Source organism: Ananas comosus, linkage group 1 (assembly GCF_001540865.1).
Source record: "Ananas comosus cultivar F153 linkage group 1, ASM154086v1, whole genome shotgun sequence".
NCBI classification, from domain to species: domain Eukaryota; kingdom Viridiplantae; phylum Streptophyta; class Magnoliopsida; order Poales; family Bromeliaceae; genus Ananas; species Ananas comosus.
This window is the reverse complement of record NC_033621.1, coordinates 4,767,979-4,792,300: the sequence shown is the minus strand read 5'-3', so window position 1 is coordinate 4,792,300 and position 24,322 is coordinate 4,767,979. Positions and strand designations below refer to the sequence as shown.

The following is a 24,322-nucleotide window of genomic DNA, read 5'->3' as shown; positions in this document are numbered from 1 at the left end:
ACCCGCAGCCACCTCGTCCTTGGTCCCTACTGGCGCGCCGCTCGCTGCCGGCAACCTTCCTCGGCCTGTAGAGAGGCCAGGTTTCTCTTCCTCTCCCCCCTATCTTTCTATTATGGTTATTGATAGAGATGAGGCCCGAGCTACCTTCCCCTGAGCTGCCGCCGCCCCAGCTTTGTTGTTGCCGTCACCTAGGGTTCCGGCGACCTCCCCTGAGCTGCCCCCGATGCCACCGTGTGCCAGGAGTAGACACAGCCCGAGGCAGAGCTCTAGGAGCTCATGTGGCAGTGGGGAGCCACTCGGCTGCTGTCGACGCGCCGCTAGTCCCGAGGGACCCACCGACACCACCCCGCTAGTCCCGAGGGACCCACCGACGCCGCCCCTGCCTTTATAACTTTCGCTTCATTGGGTTGGCTATTGTGCGCGACGGATTATGTTCGATTGTTTGGGTCGCCTAGGTACGCGTGTTATCTCTCGAGTGACTATGGTAAGTTACTTGGTGAGACGGATATTGCGGAGGTCTAGATAGCCCTCCGATGTTGCGGGCTAAGTGTCGCTAAGGGCGAGGCCTCTCGTTGTGGCCGAGATGTGTGGTCTTGAGGAGCCAATGCGTGTCTTGACTTGGTGTCAGGATTGGGAACCATGGAGATTTATTAGTTCTTGTCTTAATGGACATGGACGCGTTGCCCCCAGTAAAGATGGATGATTGGGGTGCAAGGGATCTTGGAGAGCAAGATTGGAAAATTTCCAAAATTTTTCGACTGGAAATGCTCTCGGAGTTTGGATCCTGCACGTAAGGTCCGAACGCCGTACACGAAAAATCATGGGTTGAGTTAAAACTTGCTTTGGTGAGGAGCCTTGTTCTTCTAAGGTAGAGGAACATGATGTGGCTTGTAGAAGCATGTTAGTTCAGGCCGATGATCAAACATAGCGTGTTTACACACTATGATGAATGCGTCTGTGATTAATCCTTTAAGGGATTGTAAGTTTAGTGGGCTTACGGGTGATTAGCCCATTTGTAGTGCTAACAAGATGTGTTTGTAGCACACCTAGTTCGGGTTAAGTTGAAGAGTGCCAGTGATCTGAGGATAAAATATGCAGTATGCTAATGATGTATAAGGCACTATTGGAATGTACCTACGATCAAGGGTATAAGATTTGGACATGGTCCCTGTGAAACCGCATACCGGTACGAAACTAGGCTGGTACCGGTACCCCGTAATTGACCGAGGGTAGCAGCACTCGGGTTTGGTTTTGCCAGCTCGGGTGTACCGGTACTCCATGGCTAATACCGGTACTCAATGCTGCGGGGAGCAGATGGTAAACTATTGCAATTTTAAGTTGTTGGCTAAGGTAAGGTTCTTGCAAGGCCTTTGCTAGGGTTGTAACCCTCCTGTATGAAAGTGGATAAATTAAGTATATGTGGTGACATGTGAGCCTTGGAAGCAGGCTAGAACACTTGTGATAATTTACCCAAGGATAGAATTTAGCATATGAAGTTAGTGGCATTGTACCCAAGTTGGATCCTAAGGTTGAACTTGGTGATGTGAGAGCTCAAGGCTAAACATGAGCTTAGAAGCACTTGGATAGGTGATAGATGTATACAATAGCCTTGGAGCCATGGCATTGGAAATAGGTTATAGTGGTCAAGGGAACCCTTCCGTGAGATGACAATCTCAAGCAATTGTTAAAGGGATGAGTGAATAAGGTATATGAAACCTTCATGGATACGGTATCGACCGTGTAGAAAGAAGTAACGACTTAGGGTTGTACACCAATTTTGGGACCCCTTTGACGGTTTGGTAATGGGAATGTTTTTGTTGCCATAGAATTGGTGCGATGACTGTTAGATCTGAACGAGTTAGCCTTGAGATGTAGTGGCTCAAAGTGAATGAGCATTCATAGTTAGTAAAAGGCTGATGAAGCAACGTGCTTGTTGATTGTGGGTAACGTAGGTACCTGTTAGTACCCGGGGCATACTTGTGTCATGAGGATGTATCGCCTGCCAAGCGGATGGATGATTATTGTGATGCAAGTAAATTGCTAGTAAGGAGCCGAGGATAGGCTCGAGGTTAGGATAGCAATGGTAGGCTGACTCTCTGGGCAATGTGAATAGCTGAGTGCGAGAGTCAAGTCATGGTATTTGAGGGTGCCTTAGTAGCCCAGAATTTCGGTGTTGATTCGAGAGACTGAGTAGTGATAATGGATCACTAGGGTAAGAATAGTTTGACGGTTGCCAAATTTTGGCAAGTTGGTCTCATAATACCTTAACCAAGGTGAGGGAAGTTGTGCTCATGTGCTGGTGAGCATAGGTAAGATTGCCTAGTGCTCGATTTGAAATGGAAAGGCGTAGGACGCTCGAGTATAGGTGCTCGTGGAGTGCGGATTTGGTTCAGCCAAGTGAGTGGGTTAGCAGTAGCACTTGAGCATTGCTAGGTGTGAAACGTGCCATGGATCACTCGTAGGGCTGGTGGCTCGCACTAGGTGCTTAGGAGCCGATAGAGATGTGTGTTGCTTGGTAGAGCATGTCGTGAGAGACGACGTTAGCGGGTATGGCTTGGGGACGATCTGTGCTTGGACCATTTATGGACTGTGGAGCCTGGGGCCATATGGACAGGCGCAGTCAGCTATGAGTGACAGCAGCTCGAGACCTACGGGTGGGGCAGAGATTTATGGTCGGGGCGGTAGTCCGAGCTTAGACTCAGGAGCGTGGAATGCACGTGTGGATCGTGTAATCGATAGTGTATCGAGAGTTCGATTATGACCCAACCCGAAGGCTATATAGTGGTTTGGGGTCTTGGTTGCTTCTAGTTGGAGTGTGTGCGAATTCTCCAATGAGAATTTCGCCCAATGATGATTGGGTCTACGATGCGAGCGAGAGACGCTATGCGTAGTGCGACGGGTTTAGACAGTAGGCCTACGTAGGATTGGTGATCTTTGGTCTACTTGTGGAAGCCGAGGTGAGCGGTTTGGCTGATAACTCCGTCGGTGAGTTTGGCTTGGATTAATGAACGGAGTGTTCTTGTGAACTCGTTGTGAGAGCGATTGATGTTGACCGTGGCATATGGTATCAAAAAGATGAAGTGCTCTTTATGAGACATTGAGCTAGTTGAAAGCCACGTGAGGTTTGGGGACTATGCTCTTAAGTGAACTAGAATGTACAGATGTGCCGAAGTGGACCATCTCGCGGTAGAGCTAAGAGTCCGATTGTGATTGGAGCACTCATGATAGAGCGATGCACCCGGGTTATTGCTTCTAAGCAATGTCGGTGATTGAATCGGAGTGTGTTCCCTGAAAGGATGATGAATGCAAAGAAGAGTCGGAAATGAGGATGCAGACTCTTGGATAGCCAAAGTGGTGGAGTGCCACTTTGTGAACACTTGAGTGGTTCGAGGAGGTCTACCTGTACGTATTGTGTAGTGGTGGTGGACCATTCGACTAGTTGATACATTCTTGTTAGATCCACACCACGAGGATGAGGGGTAGTCCTGATCTCGAAGAAAGTGGTATTCAGTAGAGTTGTGGAGGGATAAGTCCTTCGTGTGCTGGGTAGCGAATGGTAGATGCAAAGAAGGGTTCTTTGTGTGCCAAGTAGCGAGTGGCGTTGGAGAGTGTAGAGTCATTGAAAAGCGACTTGCGCTGCCACTATGACTTGCAAGACCCGTGATGCACCTTTGTATCACATTTTACAAATGTGTTTAGGATTGAACCCACGTCCTTCGGTATGAGCCGCTGCTGTAACCACGATAGTGTGAAGCCGCTTTGGAGTGGGAGAATGAGTTGGTACCTTCAATTGCTCGAGGAGCTGAATTGAGGTGTGGTTTGAATTTTGCGGACGAAATTCTTTTAAGGGGTGGAGAATGTAATATACTGAATTTTAATGTAAAAATAAGTGTAAATAAAAATAGTATGAGATACTATTTTATTTGACTTAAAGAAGTAAAATATAAGTCGGAAGTGACTTGTACTGAAATTGGAATAAAAACAGAAGATTTAGAATTTTCTGTAAGGAATGGGGCTGATATTTTAGCAGAAAATTCACAGTATCAAAAAATTATGAAAACTTGGGAATATGTCGGAATTATTTTTATGAGGTTAGATTTAAAGTTTCACATCATCTCGACACCCAAAAAGTGGAAAATAAAATCCGACTGCTATCTGCTAGAGATTTCAGTTCGGTAGAACTTTCGGTGACCAAAAATGATCCAAACCGAGAAGTTAAGATATATTTTTTAACTTTAACTTAAATCGAGCGTGATTGTCAAATTTGAGCTCAAACGGACATTCAGAAGGGCTCCGGCGAAAAGTATCAGATTCTAAGCTGCTAAAATTGAAAATAAGCTATATGTTGAGGGGCTATGTGCGTAACAAATGCCATACTCTGTGGTCCTAGTCCAAACTGTGTGAGAGGGAGAGAGAGAGTAAGTTTTATCTTTTTCTCTCTTCGCCTCTAAAATCTCTCCTTCTCTCTTAGGGAGGAATCAAGAGGAGGAATTGGAGAGGAAGTTGGAGAAGAAGCTTGGTGGAGACGAAGGCTTGGAGTTGAGCGACTACTTCTTCTTCTTCATTAGCTCAAGAGAGGGAAGCTTTTGAGGTAAGCTTCAAACTCTTTAATGGTAGAACCTTAGAATTCGGTTTAATTGACCTAGGAATGATTTTAGATGAATCTCTAGATGGAATCATGCTTGTTAATGCTTGATTTAAATGGGTTTAGAGTATATGTTGCTATAGTGCACTATTAGGTCTCCAAATTGGGGCTTTTGTCATAGAGGGGTTTGAATGTAAATTGATCTTGTAGAAACCAAATTGAAGGTATTTCTAACACGTTGGGAGACTCGGTTCGAAGATTCGACGAGCCTACGTGAAGGAATTGGAGAAAAACTCCGTTTAGGCTTTCGTTTGCCGCAGTCAGAAGAAATAAGCATCCAAAAATCACGAGAATTGAACCGTAGCACCTTAGCAACCCTACGAGGTGGGTGGTGCTTTCCGAAATCTTTGAATTTCCTTTTATGTCTAAAATGTCATTTTTTGAGCATATATATATGTTGAGTTTCATGCATTGTAGGGTGATTGAGATTATGTTAGTATGTGATGTTGCATATTGTGAGTACAAATGCATATGAGATGATGGTTAAATATCGAGAACTTGAAAAACCCTATGTTTGCATGAAAGATGACAAGAACCTAGAAAGGCAAAAAGTCTAGTGACATTGAAAACAAATGACATTATGACATATAAATTGTGTGACATTAGTAAATAAAATGAATGCTAGAATTGGACTCTGAGTTGAGTGGCATCAATGAGTTTTGAATGCTAGAGTTGAACACTTAGTGTGTGGCATTATTGAGAACAATAAATGCATGAGAATTGAGTATAAAGAACACTTAGTGGGTGGCATTATTGAGAACAATAAATGCTTGAGAATTGAGTATAAGGAACACTTAGTGTGTGGCATTATTGAGAACAATGAATACATGAGAATTGAGTATAAAGAATATGTAGTGTAAGTGGCACTAATGAAAGTTAAAGAATGCAAGAAAATGAGATAGTTGAATTGGCATTATGACATAATAATCTTATAGTTAAGGGTCATATGAGCATTGCATCCTTATAGTGAAGGATTGGATTGAACTTGGAATCCTTAAAGTTAAGGATAGATCATACTCGCCTATAAGTCTTGGCTTGAGGGTGGTCGCTCCCCCTCGAGATATGAGCTCCGGAGTTATCATCACTGGGAAGGTGTTTGCCCCAGAAGACGGTCCCGTCGGGAGGAAGCTGAGGGTCCGATATTAGGGATTTGAGTTGGTGAGTCTATTGATCCTGTCGGGAGGAAGCTGAGGGCCCGATAGTAGGGATCTGAATTGGTAAGTTGTTGGTTGAGGCGAAACCTATGGGTTAGCCAAAAGGACCGGGATTTGGAAAGTGGATCTTACATTCATCATGAGCATTTTATTTGAGTATAGCATTGATTATATCTTGTTCAGGCATATTAGCTGCATTTGAATAGTTTGGTTACTATCTATCTGTATCTTCTTCTATTATGCCTGATTTAGACCTAGTGGGAAAGTCGGCGAGGTCGGCGGCCGAACCCACTGGGAACTTTGTTGTAGTTCTCATCCCACTATTTTCACAGAGCCGGGACCGAGTGAGCCGGCCGACGATCGCGGTAAAGGTATCGTGCCATAGATAGTGACCACCTGTTACGCCCAGGGATCCAGCGGAAGCCCGCCCGGCGCGTGTCCAGACCCGCCATATGTCTAAAACATATAAGGCGTCTACGAAAAAGCAGTAAATAAAACAATAATACAAAGGATCTAGTGATATCAGAGAAAAGTACTACTAAATTCTACAACAGGAGAGTAATCATAAAACTATAAATCCACAAAGTGAAACCATAAAGTAGTACAAAGAAACCCATACGAAAAAGCAGTAAATAAAACAATAATACAAGGGATCTAGTGATATCAGAGCAAAGTACAACTAAATTCTACAACAGGAGAGTAATCATAAAACTATAAATCTACAAAGTGAAACCATAAAGTAGTACAAAGGAAACCGAAATACAAGTGCTAAAAGAGTACATAGGTGGTCTCTCTATACAAGGTACTATCATAACTCTCTCTCACTCAACTACAACAAAAGGAGAGTGTACTACCAAAACGCAAAAAAATGCTCATTGCTAGTTAGCTAAGCGATCCCCTTGCCGCGGTCCCGTGCCTCCACCGTTGTAGAGGGCTCCGAAATAAAACCATAGAAACGAGGGCGTGAGAACTATTAAAAAATAGTTCCCAGTGAACAATTACTGACTTCAGTGAAATGCGCCACTTGGCCCAAAACTGAACAAAGAGAGTAAGTATGAGTATAAACAAAAGCTAAATAAAGGACAAGTATGTAACCATGAGTACTACTCTACCATGATATCTCTACTTAGTAAGAATTGCATAAGTAATAAAACAACTGCAACAAGTATGTTCATGAGTGTGACTAACATGTATAAGCATGTATATGCAATCAACAGAATGTCCATGATGTAGATAGTAAAATGTCATTATTTACTATTCTAGTCAAAGTCCAATTGGCATGGTCTGTCACTAAGTTCCAATCATGTAAGACCCACCTGTAGTCAACATCCCCACTCTAGGAATGAGCCTCCCCCACAGCATCCCATTTCGGCGCCCAATCCCGCACCAGCGAGCATATGTCGCGATGGCTATCTCCGGAGTGCCGGATTGTAGGGAGCAACCCTCACAAGCATGTGCGAATGAGCACAATGACAAGCAAGCGAAAGATCTGTTTCAAGTACCAAGTCCTCATAACTAAAAACATGGAATGTATCAAGTATCTCGATGGCCTACCACTACGTCGTCATGTCCAAAACACGGAATAATAGTTGATGTCTGAATGGCCTATCACTATGTCTCTAAGTTGCAGTTTCGCAGTTTACTACTCTAAGTGCCCCTTTATGACACTTTTGTTCGTTATGTCAAAGCATGATGATTATGTTCAAGAGTACATAATTCTAAGCATTTTTCCATAAGAGACATATTCTCAAACTTGCAATAAGAATACTTAACACATGCATAGATACTACACATAAGGCTCTACTCATAGAGTGAAATATTCATGATACAAAATGCATTCATTCTAAGCATTCAAAAATTCACATAAATCCTATCTATGATGAAAATGCATAAACCACGATGATACGAAAGTATTTAACCACTTAGGAGACATTTTCTCCTATTCCAATGAAGCCAAACCCACCGAAGCTAATCGAAACCCTTCGTTTGCTCCAACGAAGGTGTCAACCACCCTCCTAGTACCCTAAAGGTATAGAAAAGAAAGTTAAATGGACCTTACGAACACCCAAGAGATTGAACATTAAGCAACTCAAGAAAAGGGTGAAAAACTCACCGAGCACGAAGGAAACTCTCTCGATCTCCAAATAGGAGTTAGAGTCCTTCTAAGCCAACCTAAACTATGATTCTAAACCAATCAATTTGGTTCTAGAAGCCTCAAATCAAAAGTCCCCATTTCTAACCCTAAATCTCAAAACCTAGGGTTCCAACTAGCATAAAGCAACAAAACACAAATCACTACAAGAAAAATGATATTTAATGAAGGGAATAGTGGTCGTTATAACTAGCATATTGGTTGCTAATAACTTTTAATGACCGTACAAATTTCCGTCGCCACCCATCGTTAAATCTTCCTTCGCTAAAACTTATTACGAAGGGCTTTAATTTCCGTCACTAAAAGTATTTAACGACGAGATCAAATACCGTCGTTAAATGTATATGATAACGACCAATATTGTTAGTAATAACGACCATTTGTTTGTCGCTTTTTTATATAAAAATATGCAAAATCTTATTGTTAGTGACGGATAAAACTAAAATAACGACGGCGTATACTGTCGCTAAAAAATATTTTTCAGCTAATAAACTAAACATTTAACGACGAAAATTGTCGTCGATAAAAATATTTAGAATTTACAATTTATGATTCAACAACGACCAAACAATCCGTCGCTATATATATATATTTATATATATATATATATACACACACATAAAGAGAGAGAGAGAGCAATATATTAACTCATCTTGCGGAGGGGTGAAAAATATGAAATAGCACAATTCCAAACTAATGAGAGAATAGATTAAGAACTAAATATTTCATCATCCATAGTTTTCAAAATGTAAAACTAACAAAGTATGGAATTGTCATCCATCCATTACAAGTCTAATCATACCAACAAACTAAGCAACATTCTTAAACCATCAAAGTTCCAAAATATGAAAAATCAAATAGAATAAAGTTGTTGAGAGTTTTGTTTTTCAAACGAAGACCCAAAATGATAAAATACTTGACGGCACGCCTAATCAACGTTGGATCAGATTTTCAATTCTTCAACTTATCACCATCAATTACTTACAATAAGATAAGGTATGTATTAGACTGATGCAACGAGAATAATCATAATATGAATATCCAATTAAAATCTTATAACTATGATTATCGTGAAAGACAGAGGAACTTTAACTAAGTCTATGAAATGAAGTATATAAAAGATAATTATGTGAAGAATGCATATTATAAAGACTATCAAGTTTATTAAAGTCTAGAGAAACATTTAAAAACAAATTAACCTTCAGATGGAGAAGGTGGAGGAGAAATATTATGATGTTGCTGGAGCATTTCCTTAATTTTTTGTAGTTCCGCCTCCATTCCATCCATACGACTCCTAAGTGATTGATTTTCCTTCTGAGTTTCACAGAGTTTGGCATTAAGTTCAGCTCTAAAAGAGTAAGAAGGTTTCAAATCAGTCGACTTCACACCACCCCCATAGCAAACAACATGTTGATGACATTGAGTTCCAAAGCATTTTTCAATGAGCTCTATATTGGATAGTTCCGGTTGTGATTGTGAGGCTTCAAGAATTTCATTCTTCAAAATAAAATTTAATATACAAAATTAGTTATATAAGAATGCACAAATAGAATCAATTATAACAAAAGTAAGTGCAAAGACTTACATATTTCTTATTTGCATTATCTCTTTCAAGTTGTCCATCTTTTTTTCGAGTCTCAAAGAAAATTGTCGCTAAGCTTGGTGGATTACTATCTTTGCCTCCCTACACAAAACATTGGTTCATATCAATTAATGATTACAACAAAATCCTAAAAGCTTATTATGTCAATTTACATTACCTTTTAATAAATAATTTGTCGGAATGGCTTACTACCAATACGATGGGGCATTGATAGTTTGGCTCTATTTTGTGAGTTTCTCTTACTTGCCGCCTGCATTTATCAAATAGAACTGTAAGAACTGAGATTTTTACAGTGCAACTAAACTCTCTGCTGACGATGTTTATGTGTGTAATTTAATTACATAAGCACTCGTCAAGTTTCAGGAGAAAATGAGCTAAAATGGAGAAGTTACGCGATTTTTAAATTTCACTTAAGTGAATAGTAACTCCGGTTTTTCGAAGAGGCCAATGCGTTAAGTAGGCTTCTGGCGCGTATCAGACTCTGTTCATAGCGATCCAATAGCTCGTTTCGAACGGTTCAGCTATTCTGGAACCGATGGCACTGACGAATTTCAGATCCGATGCACGATTTTTGAGAAAAAGGAGTTTTAAGAAAAAGAGGGTTTCCGCTCTTTGCTATTCGTGCATTTTAAAACTCCTCGTGCTCTGTGCTTGTGACCTGGGGTTAGGTGAGAGTTGTTTCTGGTACCTACTGGTGGTAGGGAATTCAAATTTGAATTTGAATTAAAGGTTTTAGGGTTTATACTTTGGTATATGTGCGTTATACGGATTAATTAGAGAGCGGATGGGTTCCGTCGCGAATCTGTGACCAAATCTGACGAAACAAGATTGTAGTTTTATTACCCTCGTCATGCTGAATGCGATGGCACTGTCGGATCGAAAATCCAACGGACGGATCTTCGAAAAAAGCGAGATGTTCGCTGAGGGGTCAAAGTGGCAAAACGGATAAATCGCGAAGAGACCCTATATTTTATGTGCCGAATTGCGTGAGATCGGACATGGAGGTGCATATGTGTAAAATACGCTCGCTGTGAGGGACTTGACTGAGAATATTACCCCTGGGAGGACTATTTTGCAAAATGCACATATGTGTATAGTGGTTGCACTAGGGTTTCATGNCTCGCCCTTTTCTCTTTTTTTGAGTAGCTGCAGAATCTAAAAAATTATCAAATAGTTATAAAAGTACTCAAGTATACACACTACATAAAATATTTTCTAACTACAGAAAAGAATGAAATACAAAAAAATGACAAGATATAGAAAAATTTAACCATTTTCTATTAATTCTTCCGTGCTTTGAACATCTTCTACGGATTCGAAATCTTGCGTTGAGTGATGTGTATCATCTGGTGGCCTCATTGGAGCATTAGTAGGCAGTGTTGAATTGTTGACAGTGTCAATTGAAGCATCCCGTGACGATGATCCAAAAAAAGATCGTAACCCTGGTCCGCGACCCTTTCCTAGTGCACCCGGTGGTATAAAGACATGCTTGTTGGATCTAGAAGAGGTCTTGTTTGTCTTTTGTAACCTTGATGCTTCCATTTTATACCTATAACATGCAACAAAATCAATGAGAAATTAAAAAAAAAGAAAATAGTTAGAGAAAAAAATTTACTATTATATATTAATGTTAAAAAAACAAATTTTGATGCTAATCTAATTACATTATTACACAATAAAAATTGAATAGATCAAGCGAAACACTGCATCATAAACTTGATTAGTTGGGATCATCTTTTTCTTTTCTTTTGTGTCAAAGGTCCATCAACCGTCATTGGCTCCACATCATTCCTATGCAAATTAACATTATCATCCATATTTAATAACTTGGATGCATCAATTATAGGATTGGAAGATTCTCCTTGTTGACATGCCTCATCCACATCTACTGGTTCCTTGAGGTCATCATCCATGTTCAGTGACATCGTGTACGTGTCACGAGGTTGATTCTTTTGCACTACATGCCAACCTTTAGTAACACTATCTGTAACATAAAAAACTTGCGATGCTTGAGTAGCTAATACAAAAGGCTCATTTGTTTTCAGCAAGCGTTGACAATTAACACTGACAAATCCATATTCATCTATTTTAATTCCTTTCACTTTATCATATACATCCCACCAATTGCATCTAAATAACACCACTCGGCGACCACCAAGATATTGTGATTCAACAATCTCCGTTAATATCCCATAATAATTTATTTTTTCAGTTCCGGTGTCACCAATTACAACCACTCCACAACTTTGCGTCTTCAAACCTTTGTCATGCTCTTCAGTATGAAATCTATATCCATTTACAATATAACCATTATAGTACGTCACATATTTGGTAGGTCCACGTGATAAAGAAAGTAAGTCTTCTATAGCCGAGTGTCTATCTTGTTTATACACCTGTGCAACCTACAAGTTATATTTAAAAAAATAAATATTTTAGTACAAGGTATAAATATTACACATGATTAAAATAAAAGAAATCAAATCAAACGAGTACTTACCTTATTCTTAAACCACTTAATAAAATTTTTATCAGACACTTGTACAGTGCTTCTATTTTGAATTTGTGAATATTCTCTGCATATTAAGATAAAAGAATTTAACATCAAAAATTCCAAATGAAGAAGAAAAATAAGATGTTGAACAGTTATAGCTGGTGTACATACTGTAGAAATGGTTGAACTTCTTCACAGTTTTGCAGAATATAAATGTGCGCTTGCTCGAACTCATGTGTATCAAGATGACCTGTTATACCACTTCCTAAAACTTTTCCAGATTGAGAAAAAATGGATAATCCGCTAGTAGATTTATCATGCCGATCATCATAATTACGCTCAAGGCGATTAAATTTTGTCTCAACACTGTGAAGATATCTTGAACAAAATATCATACATTCATTTGCGATGTACCCTTCTGCAATTGAACCCTCTGGACGAGCTCTATTGCGTATATATGATTTTAGTTTGTACAAATTTCATTCTATAGGATACATCTATCTGTATTGGACAGGTCCACCAACTTTAGCCTCATGTGCTAAGTGAATTGGCAAATGCAGCATGATATCAAAACATGAAGGTGGGAAAATCCTTTCTAACTTGCAAAGAGTTATTGGAATCTGTGCTTCAATCTGATTCAAATCATCTAAACTTAATGTCTTAGAACATAATACCGTGAAAAAGATAGATAACTCGACAAGTGGTTCGTATACATTTCGAGGAAGAAGACCACGAAGTGCAAGAGGAAGTAGTCGCTGCAAGAGAACATGATGATCATGACTTTTCAATCCTGAAATCTTATGATCTTTAAGATTTATACAATGAGAGATATTTGACGAAAAACCATCTGGAACTTTAAGATGTTTGAGAAAATCATAAAACTTGTGTTTCTCACTAGGAGATAATGCATAAGATGCAGCAGGAAGTACAAATTTATTTTCTTTCTGGATTGGATGCAAGTCTGGCTTTATATTCAATGCTTGCAAATCAAGACGAGATTTGATAGTATCTTTAGTTTTTCCTTTTATATTCATGATTGTCCCCAAAAAGTTCTCAGATATGTTTTTTTCAATATGCATAACATCCAAATTATGTCGTAATAAAAGGGTGTGCCAATATGGAAGTTTAAAGAATATACTCTTCTTGTTCCAATTATCCCCACGAATACAATGTGATATTTTTTGCCTCTTATTAGCAGCTTTAGTTAACACGACCCCTTCAAGGTCTTGCACTTGTCCAAGAATATCTTCTCCACTGAGTACTTTTGGTGGCAACCCTCTCTCCTTAGTACCATCAAATGAGGACTTGTCATTCCTCCATCTATGATTGATAGGTAAATAGCGTCGGTGGCCCATATAACAATGCTTACAACTATTAGCCAATCTAATTGAAAACGTCTCCTTATTACAACAAGGACATGCCAATTTTCCCTTCGTGCTCCATCCAGATAAATTACCATATGCCGAAAAATCATTAATTGTCTATAATAAAGCAGCACACATTTGAAAATTTTGATGAGTTGAGGCATCAAAAGTTTCAATACCTACTTCCCACAACTCCATCAGTTCTTCAATTAACGGCTGGAGATATATATCAATCGCATCTCCAGGACTCTCAGGTCTTGGAATAAGCATTGATAAAATAAGATTGGGTTCTTTCGTACATATCCATGGTGGCAAATTGTATGGTATTAATATGACTGGCCAAATACTATATGGCTTTCTCGAATCCCCGAAGGGTTGGAAACCATCACTAGCAAGACCAAGTCGTACATTTCGANTTTTCTACCCCTCGAGGTAGTCGGTTTTCAAAATAAAGTTTCCGTGTGGGAAACAGTTTTAAAAAGGTTTTCGAATGGCTTTTATAAATGATTGAATTAGAGTTTAAAAACAAAAGCTTCCGTGTGGGGAGCACTTTTAAATAGGATGTTTGTTGTATTGTGCATCGCATCATCCAGCGCCTAAGGAGTGCTTAGAGGCATGCATCATTCTAAGGATTGTTAGCTGTATGGAAATGCATATCATGCCTTGGTTGTTGATTGGTAAATGTAGGTTGTGGTTGAGATCCTGTTGTATCGTTGGTACGCCGTGCAAATACAAAGGAGACTCTGTCCGAGTGGACAGAGGAACTTTGTATTTGTGGCGGGTCTGTACGTCGCGTGGGCCAGGTTGAGAAAGAGGTATTTTCAAAAAAAAAAAATGGCACGTTTTCCGCAACTCTGTTTTAAAAAGACTTTTAAAATCGGCCCCGGGGCGTGACATTCCTCTTCATGTACTTCATGGCTTGATGCATTAGTATCCTCAGGATTTCTATCTGAGTCAATAAAATTAGGATACAAGTCCCTGATGATTTCTTGCATTTCATCATCACTCTCCTCTTCTTCTGTTTCCTCTGCATCTTCACCATTAGATTCATATTCAGGCTCACTTGCTTTTTCTCTATGGTGATACCAAAAAGTATAATTGCGAACTATTCTATAAACTTTCAAATGTGTCTCAACTAGCTTGCGAGTTCCTGAATATGCGTTACTACACTTAACACAAGGACATCGAATTTCATTGTTTTCTCCAGTTCTCTTGAAAGCATAATTAAAAAAACTTTGAACACCCTTATCATATGTCTCACTAAGCCGATCATTAATTAAGTCCATCCAATCCTTATTCGGTGCCATTATGTAACAAATTTATAAAGAGTAACTTCACGATTACCTAAACAGTATTGTTAAGCAAGTGTATGTAATTAGATCAATAGAATAAAACAAAATAGATTTATGTAATAAATCCAAACAATATATTTATAATTTAGAAAATAAAAAACTTTATAATAATATAAAAAGATGAGACAAACAAAAACTTTATGGTAGCTTCTACAAGTCATTTGTTATCAACTAACAAATAATTTTATTCAGATATTATATAGATCTCTCAACAAAGTTGCAACTTATATGTAAAATTTACTAAAAATAGTGCAATGGATATCAACTAACAAATATTGCCATTCTATAGTTATTTAAAAAATAACAGAGGAATGCGACTGTAGAAATTGTGAAATAAGAAAGGAAGCATTGTATAATTGAACCATAAATGGAAAATGACCCAAAAGATATAAACAATACACCTAAATGACCTAAATATATCTCCTCTATTGAGTTAATAGCAACAATCGTAAGGAGTCACAGATCAAGGCATAATCATACTAATATTTAAAGCTCATAAAAAATCGTAAGCTATCACAATAATAAATTTTCAAACAATAATGCAGCATATTGGGTTCAAGTTTCCAAAATTCTCACATATATTAGACTCTCGGCATAGATTAACAACAGATTTGAAGAATACTAAAAAAATATGCCTTTACAGTAAGGTTTATCAACGACAAGCACAACTTCTGACCATTTTACCTAATTGATTCTTTTATGATTGCAACAAGCATCACAACAATGTATGTCTTTTCCACATGGTTCCAATAGCAAAAGGGACTAATGACTTGTTGCATAGTTCCCTTTTGAAAGTTATGTATCTTTTTTGTCTCATTGTTAAATTTATTTCACTGTACATGTGATAGGTAGAGTCAGTACTTTAGATATATTTTAATTTTTATGTACTAGCTAGGGACAAAAGATTATTAAATAAATTACATAAAAATTATCATCCCAACTATCTTTCTCAAAAGATTATTTAATTTTTATGTACTAATTTTTTGTCCACTTCACGTTTTCCCCTTTAAGAGTCCAGTAAAGACAAAAATAAATTTTATAACAAAATAAATGTTGAAGTAAGAATGAAACCAACCACAATATATCCCGGCAGTCTTGTAGGGGCGAGGGAGCCGGCGAAGTCGGTGAGATCTCGTGGTGAAAGCGGCAGTGAAAAGTCAGTGAGTTTCGGGGTGATGGTGGCGTCGACGTCTGCTCCGACACTGAGCGAGAGAGCGGCGACAAGTCGGGGGTTTGAGGCAGGCGGCAATTCCAAGCGTGAGTCCCGCGCGCGGCGTGCGAGAGGTGAGGAGGAAGGGTGGCCACAGCGAGAGCAGGAAGCCAGCGGCGATTGAAGGTTCGTGCGAGCAGGTGGTGATGGGAGGTTCGTGCGATCGGGCNTATATCTCCTCTATTGAGTTAATAGCAACAATCCTAAGGAGTCACAGATCAAGGCATAATCATACTAATATTTAAAGCTCATAAAAAATCGTAAGCTATCACAATAATAAATTTTCAAACAATAATGCAGCATATTGGGTTCAAGTTTCCAAAATTCTCACATATATTAGACTCTCGGCATAGATTAACAATAGATTTGAAGAATACTAAAAAATATGCCTTTACAGTAAGGTTTATCAACGACAAGCATAACTTCTGACCATTTTACCTAATTGATTCTTTTATGATTGCAACAAGCATCACAACAATTAATGTATGTCTTTTCCACATGGTTCCAATAGCAAAAGGGACCAATGACTTGTTGCATGGGTCCCTTTTGAAAGTTATGTATATTTTTTGTCTCATTGTTAAATTTATTTCACTGTACATGTGATAGGTAGAGTCAGTACTTTAGATATATTTTAATTTTTATGTACTAGCTAGGGACAAAAGATTATTTAATAAATTACATAAAAATTATCATCCCAACTATCTTCCTCAAAAGATTATTTAATTTTTATGTACTAATTTTCTGTCCACTTCACGTTTCCCCCTTTAAGAGTCCAGTAAAGACAAAAATAAATTTTATAACAAAATAAATGTTGAAGTAAGAATGAAACCAACCACAATATATCCCGGCAGTCTTGTGGGGGCGAGGGAGCCGGCGAAGTCGGTGAGATCTCGTGGCGAAAGCGGCAGTGAAAAGTCAGTGAGTTTCGGGGTGACGGCGGCGTCGACGTCGTACAATTTTCGGGCGACGTCGGCTGCGACACTGAGCGAGAGAGCGGCGACAAGTCGGGGGTTTGAGGCAGGCGGCAATTCCAAGCGTGAGTCCCGCGCGCGGCGTGCGAGAGGTGAGGAGGAAGGGTGGCCACAGCGAGAGCAGGAAGCCGGCGGCGATTGAAGGTTCGTGCGAGCAGGTGGTGATGGGAGGTTCGTGCGATCGGGCACTCTTGGGAGAGGAAGAGCCTAGGGCTAATTAATTAGGGGCGGCAATAATTGGGGTTCCGGTGTTGTAAAGGGCTTAATTAATTAGGGGGCGTGCGACAACAATTGGGTTCAGGTGTTGTAGAAAATTGACTTAATTAATTAGCTAGGATTCTATTGGTTCTTGCCTATTAAGGCTTTTTTCAAAATAAAATAAATATCATATATTGTTGAAATTTTCATGCTCCCGCCAAAAATATTTTGACAAATCCATTTATGAACAACGATGAAAAAAATATTTCATCGCTAAAAATTTCTGTCGGTCTATTAACAACGGCGAAAAAAATATTTCATCGCTAAAAATCTCAATCGGTTTATTAACAACGAAGAAAAAAATATTTCATCGCTAAAAATTTCAGGCCTGCCGAAATATCTTTTTAATTAACGACGGATCAATATACTAATAACGACGGAATAATTATTTTGTCGCTAAATATTGGTTACCAAATAGCAATATTAAAAATTAGTATAATTTGGTTGCTTTTAGCGACCACTTATTGCGCCCGTCGTTGAATATTGGTCGTTATAGATCTACTTTCTTGTAGTGAATCTAGAGGAAAGAAACTTGTTGTTTACCTCTTGAAAGCTCCAAACCAAGCCTAGAGTCCTCTAGGGTTGAAGGTTCATCCTCAAACAAGCTCCAATTCTGAAATCCAAGCTTCTCCCAAACAAGAAGCAAAGAAGAGCAAAGGGGAGGAGATCAAAACCCACAAAAATCCATCAAAAATGGAAAAGAACTCAGGAGGGGAGTTCTTACCTCTTCTCCATAGGTCTAGGGCTCAAAAGAGCAGCTAAGGGGGCTGGGGTGGTATTTAAAGAGGTTGCAACAATTACAAATACACCCCTCCCCGAAAACAGCCTAGTCTGTATTGTGTACCGGTACACGGGAAAGTGTACCGGTACACTTCCTACGAAACAACCCAACCCGAGCCTCGGGTTGGCAGAAAACCCATAGTGTACTGGTACAACCATCAAGGTGTACCGGTACAAATCCTGTACCGGTACAACCATCAAGGCTGTACCGGTGCACAGCCTGGCTGAGGCTGACCCGAGAGCAGGACCAACAATCCATCTTTTTGGATTTTGGTACAAGCTTTAAACCTCAATTCTCGGGACTCGAACCATAGGTCGGAACGCTGTCCATGACCCTCCACGAAGTGTGAAAAAGTTCGGAACACAAATCAAACACTCGAACCTCACTATTTGCAACGGTTTAGTGTGTTACACCACCCGTGTTGGTTTTAATATTTGCTTAGTTGCATACCCCTTTATATCATCTTTCGTATTTTGATGATTATAGATGTATAAATGATGCTAATGTATTGAAGATGGTTAAATATAAGAGCCTATTTTGGGAATCATGTGATGTAAAAAAAAAATGATAAAAAGAATGTAAATGTGAGATATTGAATGCATGTATGTGATTGAAATGAATCATTATACTTGTATGGATGTATAGTATAGAACTTTCACTTTTGGCTATTGCTTACCCTCGTGCAAGCCATGTATGTATGTTTCCGCTTGTGCAATCTCTTTACTTGATTTGTACTTGTGTTGAGCCTTGGGCGGACAGGGGAGGTGTTGTCCGTTCGGCGTCTGTTCGACGTGTCCGAATCGACAAAATTGGCGAGCTCGGGGCGTGACAAAGTGGATTTGGGCTGAGCATGGTGTTTCGGCCAGTGAATACTTCGTCGAGCCTCTGAAATGTGAGCACGACTCTTCTAAGGTCCCGAGGAAACTAGTGCTCACCTTTGCTATGATCGGCGAAGCTCCGGTGTGTTGAAGGCCGTGGCTGCTTCTGGGATCTTGTGATTGGAGGTTTTCTCACTGATTCGTGACCTCTCAGTCACCGTTTTCACTCCAGATAGCAAGCACGTGTATTGTTGCATCGAGACCTTCTGGATCGTGCCTTCATTCGGATTCCAAAGTCGCAGGTTCAATATTAAGCTTCGTAAATACTTTTTATTATTGTGTTATTTGTAAGTAGGGTGTTCAACGGAATGCCCCAGCGACCCCTTTTTGCATCGTTGCTATCCCGAACATTGTGGGATCTTGCTGGTATTGTTCAAACTTGATGTTCGAGGCTTGAGAATCCCTCAAATGGGATTTCATGGCGATTGGCACCTTAAATGTGGATTTAAGTGTGCATTGTAGGCATTTTCGGCTCCGTTTTTACGGAGCGCGTTTAGCTGCTGGTTGTAGCGGTGGAGAAGCCTCATTGGCTGGCTAGGACCTCACTGGTACGACGTGCGAACCTCGTTGGTGCGACCCATGGACCAGCGAGGGACCCTAGGTGGGTTCCGGAGCTAAATTATGATTTTCGGGAAGTCGGTACGGCGGATTTTGAAGATTTCACACCCGGATCACGCCACTCAGCGTGCCGCTGTCCCAACACCCAAAAGTTAGTGTCTTGGGACAGTGAGGGTGGTCGTTTGACCCACGGAGTGTTTCGGAACACTTCGGGGCTTTGTGGGAATCCCAAAATGCAAAAATCGAGCAGTTTGGTGCACGATTTCTTGTCACGCGGGTTGCCGCTGTTAAGAGTAGAGATTAAGCCTTATTGGCTGGTTTTAGTGTGAGGTGTGACACCTCTAGTCATAGCATGATGGCTGCGGGTGGCTCCGGTGCCGAAGGGGCCCCCCAGGAGCCAAATCGATGATTTTTGGGATCTCGACTTTCCGTTTTGACACACTATTTGTGCGGCTGCCCTAATTGCATTAAATTGATATATTGGGACAGTGAATGAGGTAGGCTTTGTGTGGGACTGTTTTGGAATGCTCTGTGGGTTGGGGTGACATTTCGGCGAGTCGATGCGATAATCGGGCGGTCTTTCAGTGACCGTGGGACGAGATCCGAAAATTCGATTACTCGCCTATTGGTTTCACTTGAAACCATAACTATAATTAGCAGATTTGAGCTAATTATATTTTTGGTGGGACTTTGCATAGGTTCGGACTGTGACGAGTGACATCGACGAGTGTCAACGACCTGGTTCTATTCTTCGGTAGAGGTGGGTACTTTGATCTAAAGTCTGTAGAGTGGTGCCTACTCGGTGATTTCTATCCTTGTTATTTCCTTTATTTTACTTGATGTGGGTTGACCTTTCGTACACCGCTTGATCCCTAATAGTACATTATATGTTTTGACATTAGTCGATCTTGTAGTCGGTGGAACTTCTATTTTGGTATGATTATAATAGATAATATGACGTTAACTGACCTTGTGATCAGTGACACTCGTATTCGTACATAACATGACTTGACATTATAAACCTTATAGGTCAGTGACATGATGACTTGGTTATATAGACCTTGTAGGTCAATGACATGGTGACATTTACTTCGGGAACAATGGACCTGATTCGGTCATACATTTGTGGATTTCTCTTTCGGCTTGTTGCCATTGTAGGCTGTTGAGTATATTGCATCGATTGCCACAACTCGTGAGCATTTTCACATACACCAGCGGTCTGATCCACCGTAAGAGGGTGTTCTTTTTCAGAAAAGTTGTCACGCCCGGATATCAGCGGAAGCACATCTGGTCGCGTGCACAGACCCGCCGTATACACCACAACTCAAGTATACACAAGGCGTCTACAAATCATATAGTAAAAGCATATAACTCTAACCAGGTAATCAGAGCACGACTTTAAGTTTAAACTTATACAATCCAAACCTTAATACAAGAAATAAGAAGAACGTACAATTAACAAAAACTTAATATACATCTTTGTACTAAACTATATAAACTGTTGGAGGTGATCTAGTACACGTCCAAAAAGGCTCTAGCTAGCCGCTGACCCCTCGCCAGGAACCCTAGCCTTTCCCGCTGTGGAAGGCTCTGTAAAAATAATAACAAAGAGAGCGTGAGAACTATTAAACAATAGTTCCCAGTGGGTAAGCCGCCGAGAGTGGCGAAGTACACCACTAGGTCAACTGTGGCATGAGTAGATAGTAATAAGTAAGCAAGTAAATGCGATAAGCAAGTAAGTGCAATAAGCCAGTAAATGCAATAAGCAAATGTAAAAGTAAACTACTCATNTAATATCATCGTTTTCATCATCGAAATAGAGAAAAACTCATTAATTACCTCGAAGGCTTTAACTCTGACTTTGGGGTGAAGAATTACAGCAAAACCACTCCTCAATTGGTGCTTTAAACCATCTCAAACCAGCTGGTAGCAAGAATCGAGAACCAACATCAAAAACTATCACTAATCTCAAACTAGAGAGAGAAACCAGCTTGTTTACCTCACTAGACTTCAATTCAGCTTCCCTGAGACTTGGAGCTGCGAAAATACCTCCCATGCGAGTCCTCTCCATCCACTCGTAGCTGCTCCAAAGTCCACAAACCAGCTAGCGCGACAAACGGCGAGAAATAGACGCAAATCGACGATTTCTACTCGAAGAGAGAGAAACCCTAGAGAAAGAAAGAGGGAAGAGCTTCAACCCTGGTTCAGAAGCTCAGGGGTGATGTCTATCCACTGGGAGGGTCGAGCTGGGAGGTTTAGGGGATAAGCTCAAAGCAAAAGACCAAAATATCCTCAAAGCCACGCAGCTGCTGCTGCTGCTGCTTGCTGTACCGGTACAGGGTGATGTCTGTACCGGTACACAATGCAGAAATGCTGAATTTCGCCATTCAATGCACTTTCTTGCTTTTAACTTTCCAATCACCCTCTAACTTATCCAAAAACTTGTCCAAACCCTTTAGAATATGTAGGGTGGTTTCATTTACCATTTCCCACATTCGAAATTCGTAATTGACCAATTTCAGAGCATTGCAATAGAATAATGCAATTTCAATGCACTTTTCCATTCCCAGTTATCTGCTTGCTCCAGTAATTTGCTGAAGCCTCTCAAGAATCCTACAAAAGTTGTAGAAGAGTTCCAATCACTATTCCAACCCTCAGATTCACAGTTTGCCGAAGTTCAGTGTATTACAAAAGTGATCGTACATTTGACCCGTGAGCCCTACAAGGTGCCTGTAGGCTTATATATATACCAGGTGGGCCAGCAGGATGTGGCTTAGCCTGAGATCTTTCGACCAATACAACATGGTTTTGGGTTGCTGGTTTCGTTCACCCAGTTAATGCATTAGTATGTTTTATGGTTAGTTGCAGTAGTAGATAGTTATATACTGATTGAAAGTTGTAATTCCTTCCTAGCCATTATTGCTACTATCCCATTATACCTGTTGATTATGCCTAGTTATTGTTTTCTACTTAGTAGGGTATTTTTCATATTTATTGTCTGTTATTATCTCATTGCTACTAACCTTACGATATCTGTTCATTTCTTTGCTTATCTCTTTTCTTGTCGATGAGTACGCCTCACGTTCGTCGACTTGGGGTACCCACTGAAAGGGGAGACGTGTTTACATGTTCTCATCCCTCACTGTTTTTCAGGTTTTGCGGACGGTGAGGATTGGACGGTGCGTGAGGATGATACTAGATAGTTGCATTCCAGATTTGTCTATTGTTGACGTTTACTATCATTCGGTTGAATTAGTTTAGTTTTTTTACCTCGTAATGTTTAAATATAATTGATGTATTTGAATCATAGTTTTCATATGATCATTATGTTATTTGTGTTATGTGGTTGTATGTGTGGCTGACTATGTTTTGAGTTGCTATGCCGTGCATGTATAAGGAAGACTCTGTCCGTTTATACAGGGGATCCTTTGGCCATGTGGCGGGTCTGTGTGCGTCCGTGGGGTATTCTTAAAGGTGTTCGAAAAAAAAATTTACATATTTTCCACTAGCTTTCCTAAAAAGGATTTTTTAAAAGAACCCAGAGGAGTGACATAGAAATAGAGGACAAAAAACTAGTAACTTTCTAATTTTAGAATAGCATAGCATAGAACATACAAATAAAAAGAATTGAAAATATATGAAGCGCAACATGATAGCAAAAATAGCCATCGCTTAGCATGTACGAATATCAATAGTGATAAAAACGTGATTTATTGGAACAACCACCGAAAGGAGAGGGATTATTGTGCAGAGTTAAGAACACACAAGGTGCGCGATAGGAGAAACAAGACTATAAGGCAATAGACATAGTGATGAATATAGGAACCTATCAAATAGTAAAAGTAGATGATTGCACATTTACATTATCTTTACAAACAAAAAAGGATAATCAAAAGTGTCATACCTTTCGGTTAAGCAATAAACATGGTAAGGAATATAAATACCTATCAAACAGTAAAAGTGAATGATTTTAGTGGACCTTTACATTATTTTTATGACAAAATAAAAAAAATTCAAAAGAGAAGCATACCTTCTAGTTTGAAGAAATTGAGGAGGATATTGTGCTGAGTTTAAGAGAGTTAGCACAATTTATAATGAATTTATCGTCATGGGGTCTCCGGCTACCGAGAAGCCACAAGAATAGAGAGAGGGATAGAAGATAATAGAAAGTAGAGAGAGAGAGGATAATCGAGAGCAGGAGGAAAAGAATAGGACTAAAAGTAGATTCAAGCATTAGAGAGAGTAAGCCTTAATGATGGTGAGCAATATTATCATTGGTAAGTGGCAAGAGAAAAGTGATCAATTTGATCATCCTTCCCTAAGTAAAGGTAATAATAGAGAGGGGGAGGTGACCGTGGAGCATAGTACTCTATCCTATCACCATCATGATTATACAACTTGTAAATCCATCTCACCTCTTATTAAATTTATGGAAATACACTTGAGCTCTTCTCAATAAGGCCCAGAGGTAGGGTTATGGAAAGCAATTCCACCTCTAATCTGTGAAAATAAAACTTACAACCATAGACTGGGGCTAGGGCAGGGTTAGGGCAAGCTAGGGCAAGGTTAGGATAAGTCAGAAAAATAGAATGCATCATTGCGATCCATCCCATCACACGCCATCATCCAATAGTTCGGCTTAAAACTATGCTGAAATAAGACATCGGGAAATGACTTGGTGATCAGGGTCAAAGAAGGATAGAGATAGACAAACCCATCTGTGAAAGAAGAAGAAGAACAAGAAGAAGAAGAAGAAGAGAGAGAGAGATGCATTAGATGATAAGGTCAAGAGAGAGGGGAACGATAAAGCGGTGAGAATGAGAGAGAGCGAATGAAAGACTACCATGTATATTTGTATAAACTCTCAATTCATATATTTGTATAGATTGTTTTTCACGACAAATG

General features: G+C 39.8%; 1 protein-coding gene across 3 annotated transcripts; it reads right to left on the bottom strand.

Annotated features, from left to right (window-relative positions):
- LOC109708983 lies at positions 10,688-16,134 on the bottom strand. Of its 3 annotated transcripts, XM_020231012.1 has the most exons (6): positions 15,837-16,134; positions 12,217-13,365; positions 12,052-12,127; positions 11,219-11,956; positions 10,826-11,103; positions 10,688-10,709 (listed from the first exon to the last, which is right to left on the bottom strand). In XM_020231012.1, the coding sequence occupies exons 2-4, from the start codon at positions 12,438-12,440 to the stop codon at positions 11,285-11,287; spliced, it is 972 nt and encodes a 323-aa protein (XP_020086601.1). In that variant the 5' UTR covers positions 12,441-13,365; positions 15,837-16,134; the 3' UTR covers positions 10,688-10,709; positions 10,826-11,103; positions 11,219-11,284. The 3 variants fall into 3 exon arrangements, with proteins under 3 accessions (XP_020086601.1, XP_020086585.1, XP_020086593.1); XM_020230996.1 differs by lacking the exon at positions 15,837-16,134 and having other exon boundaries at positions 12,217-13,814; XM_020231004.1 differs by lacking the exon at positions 15,837-16,134 and having other exon boundaries at positions 11,227-11,956; positions 12,217-13,814.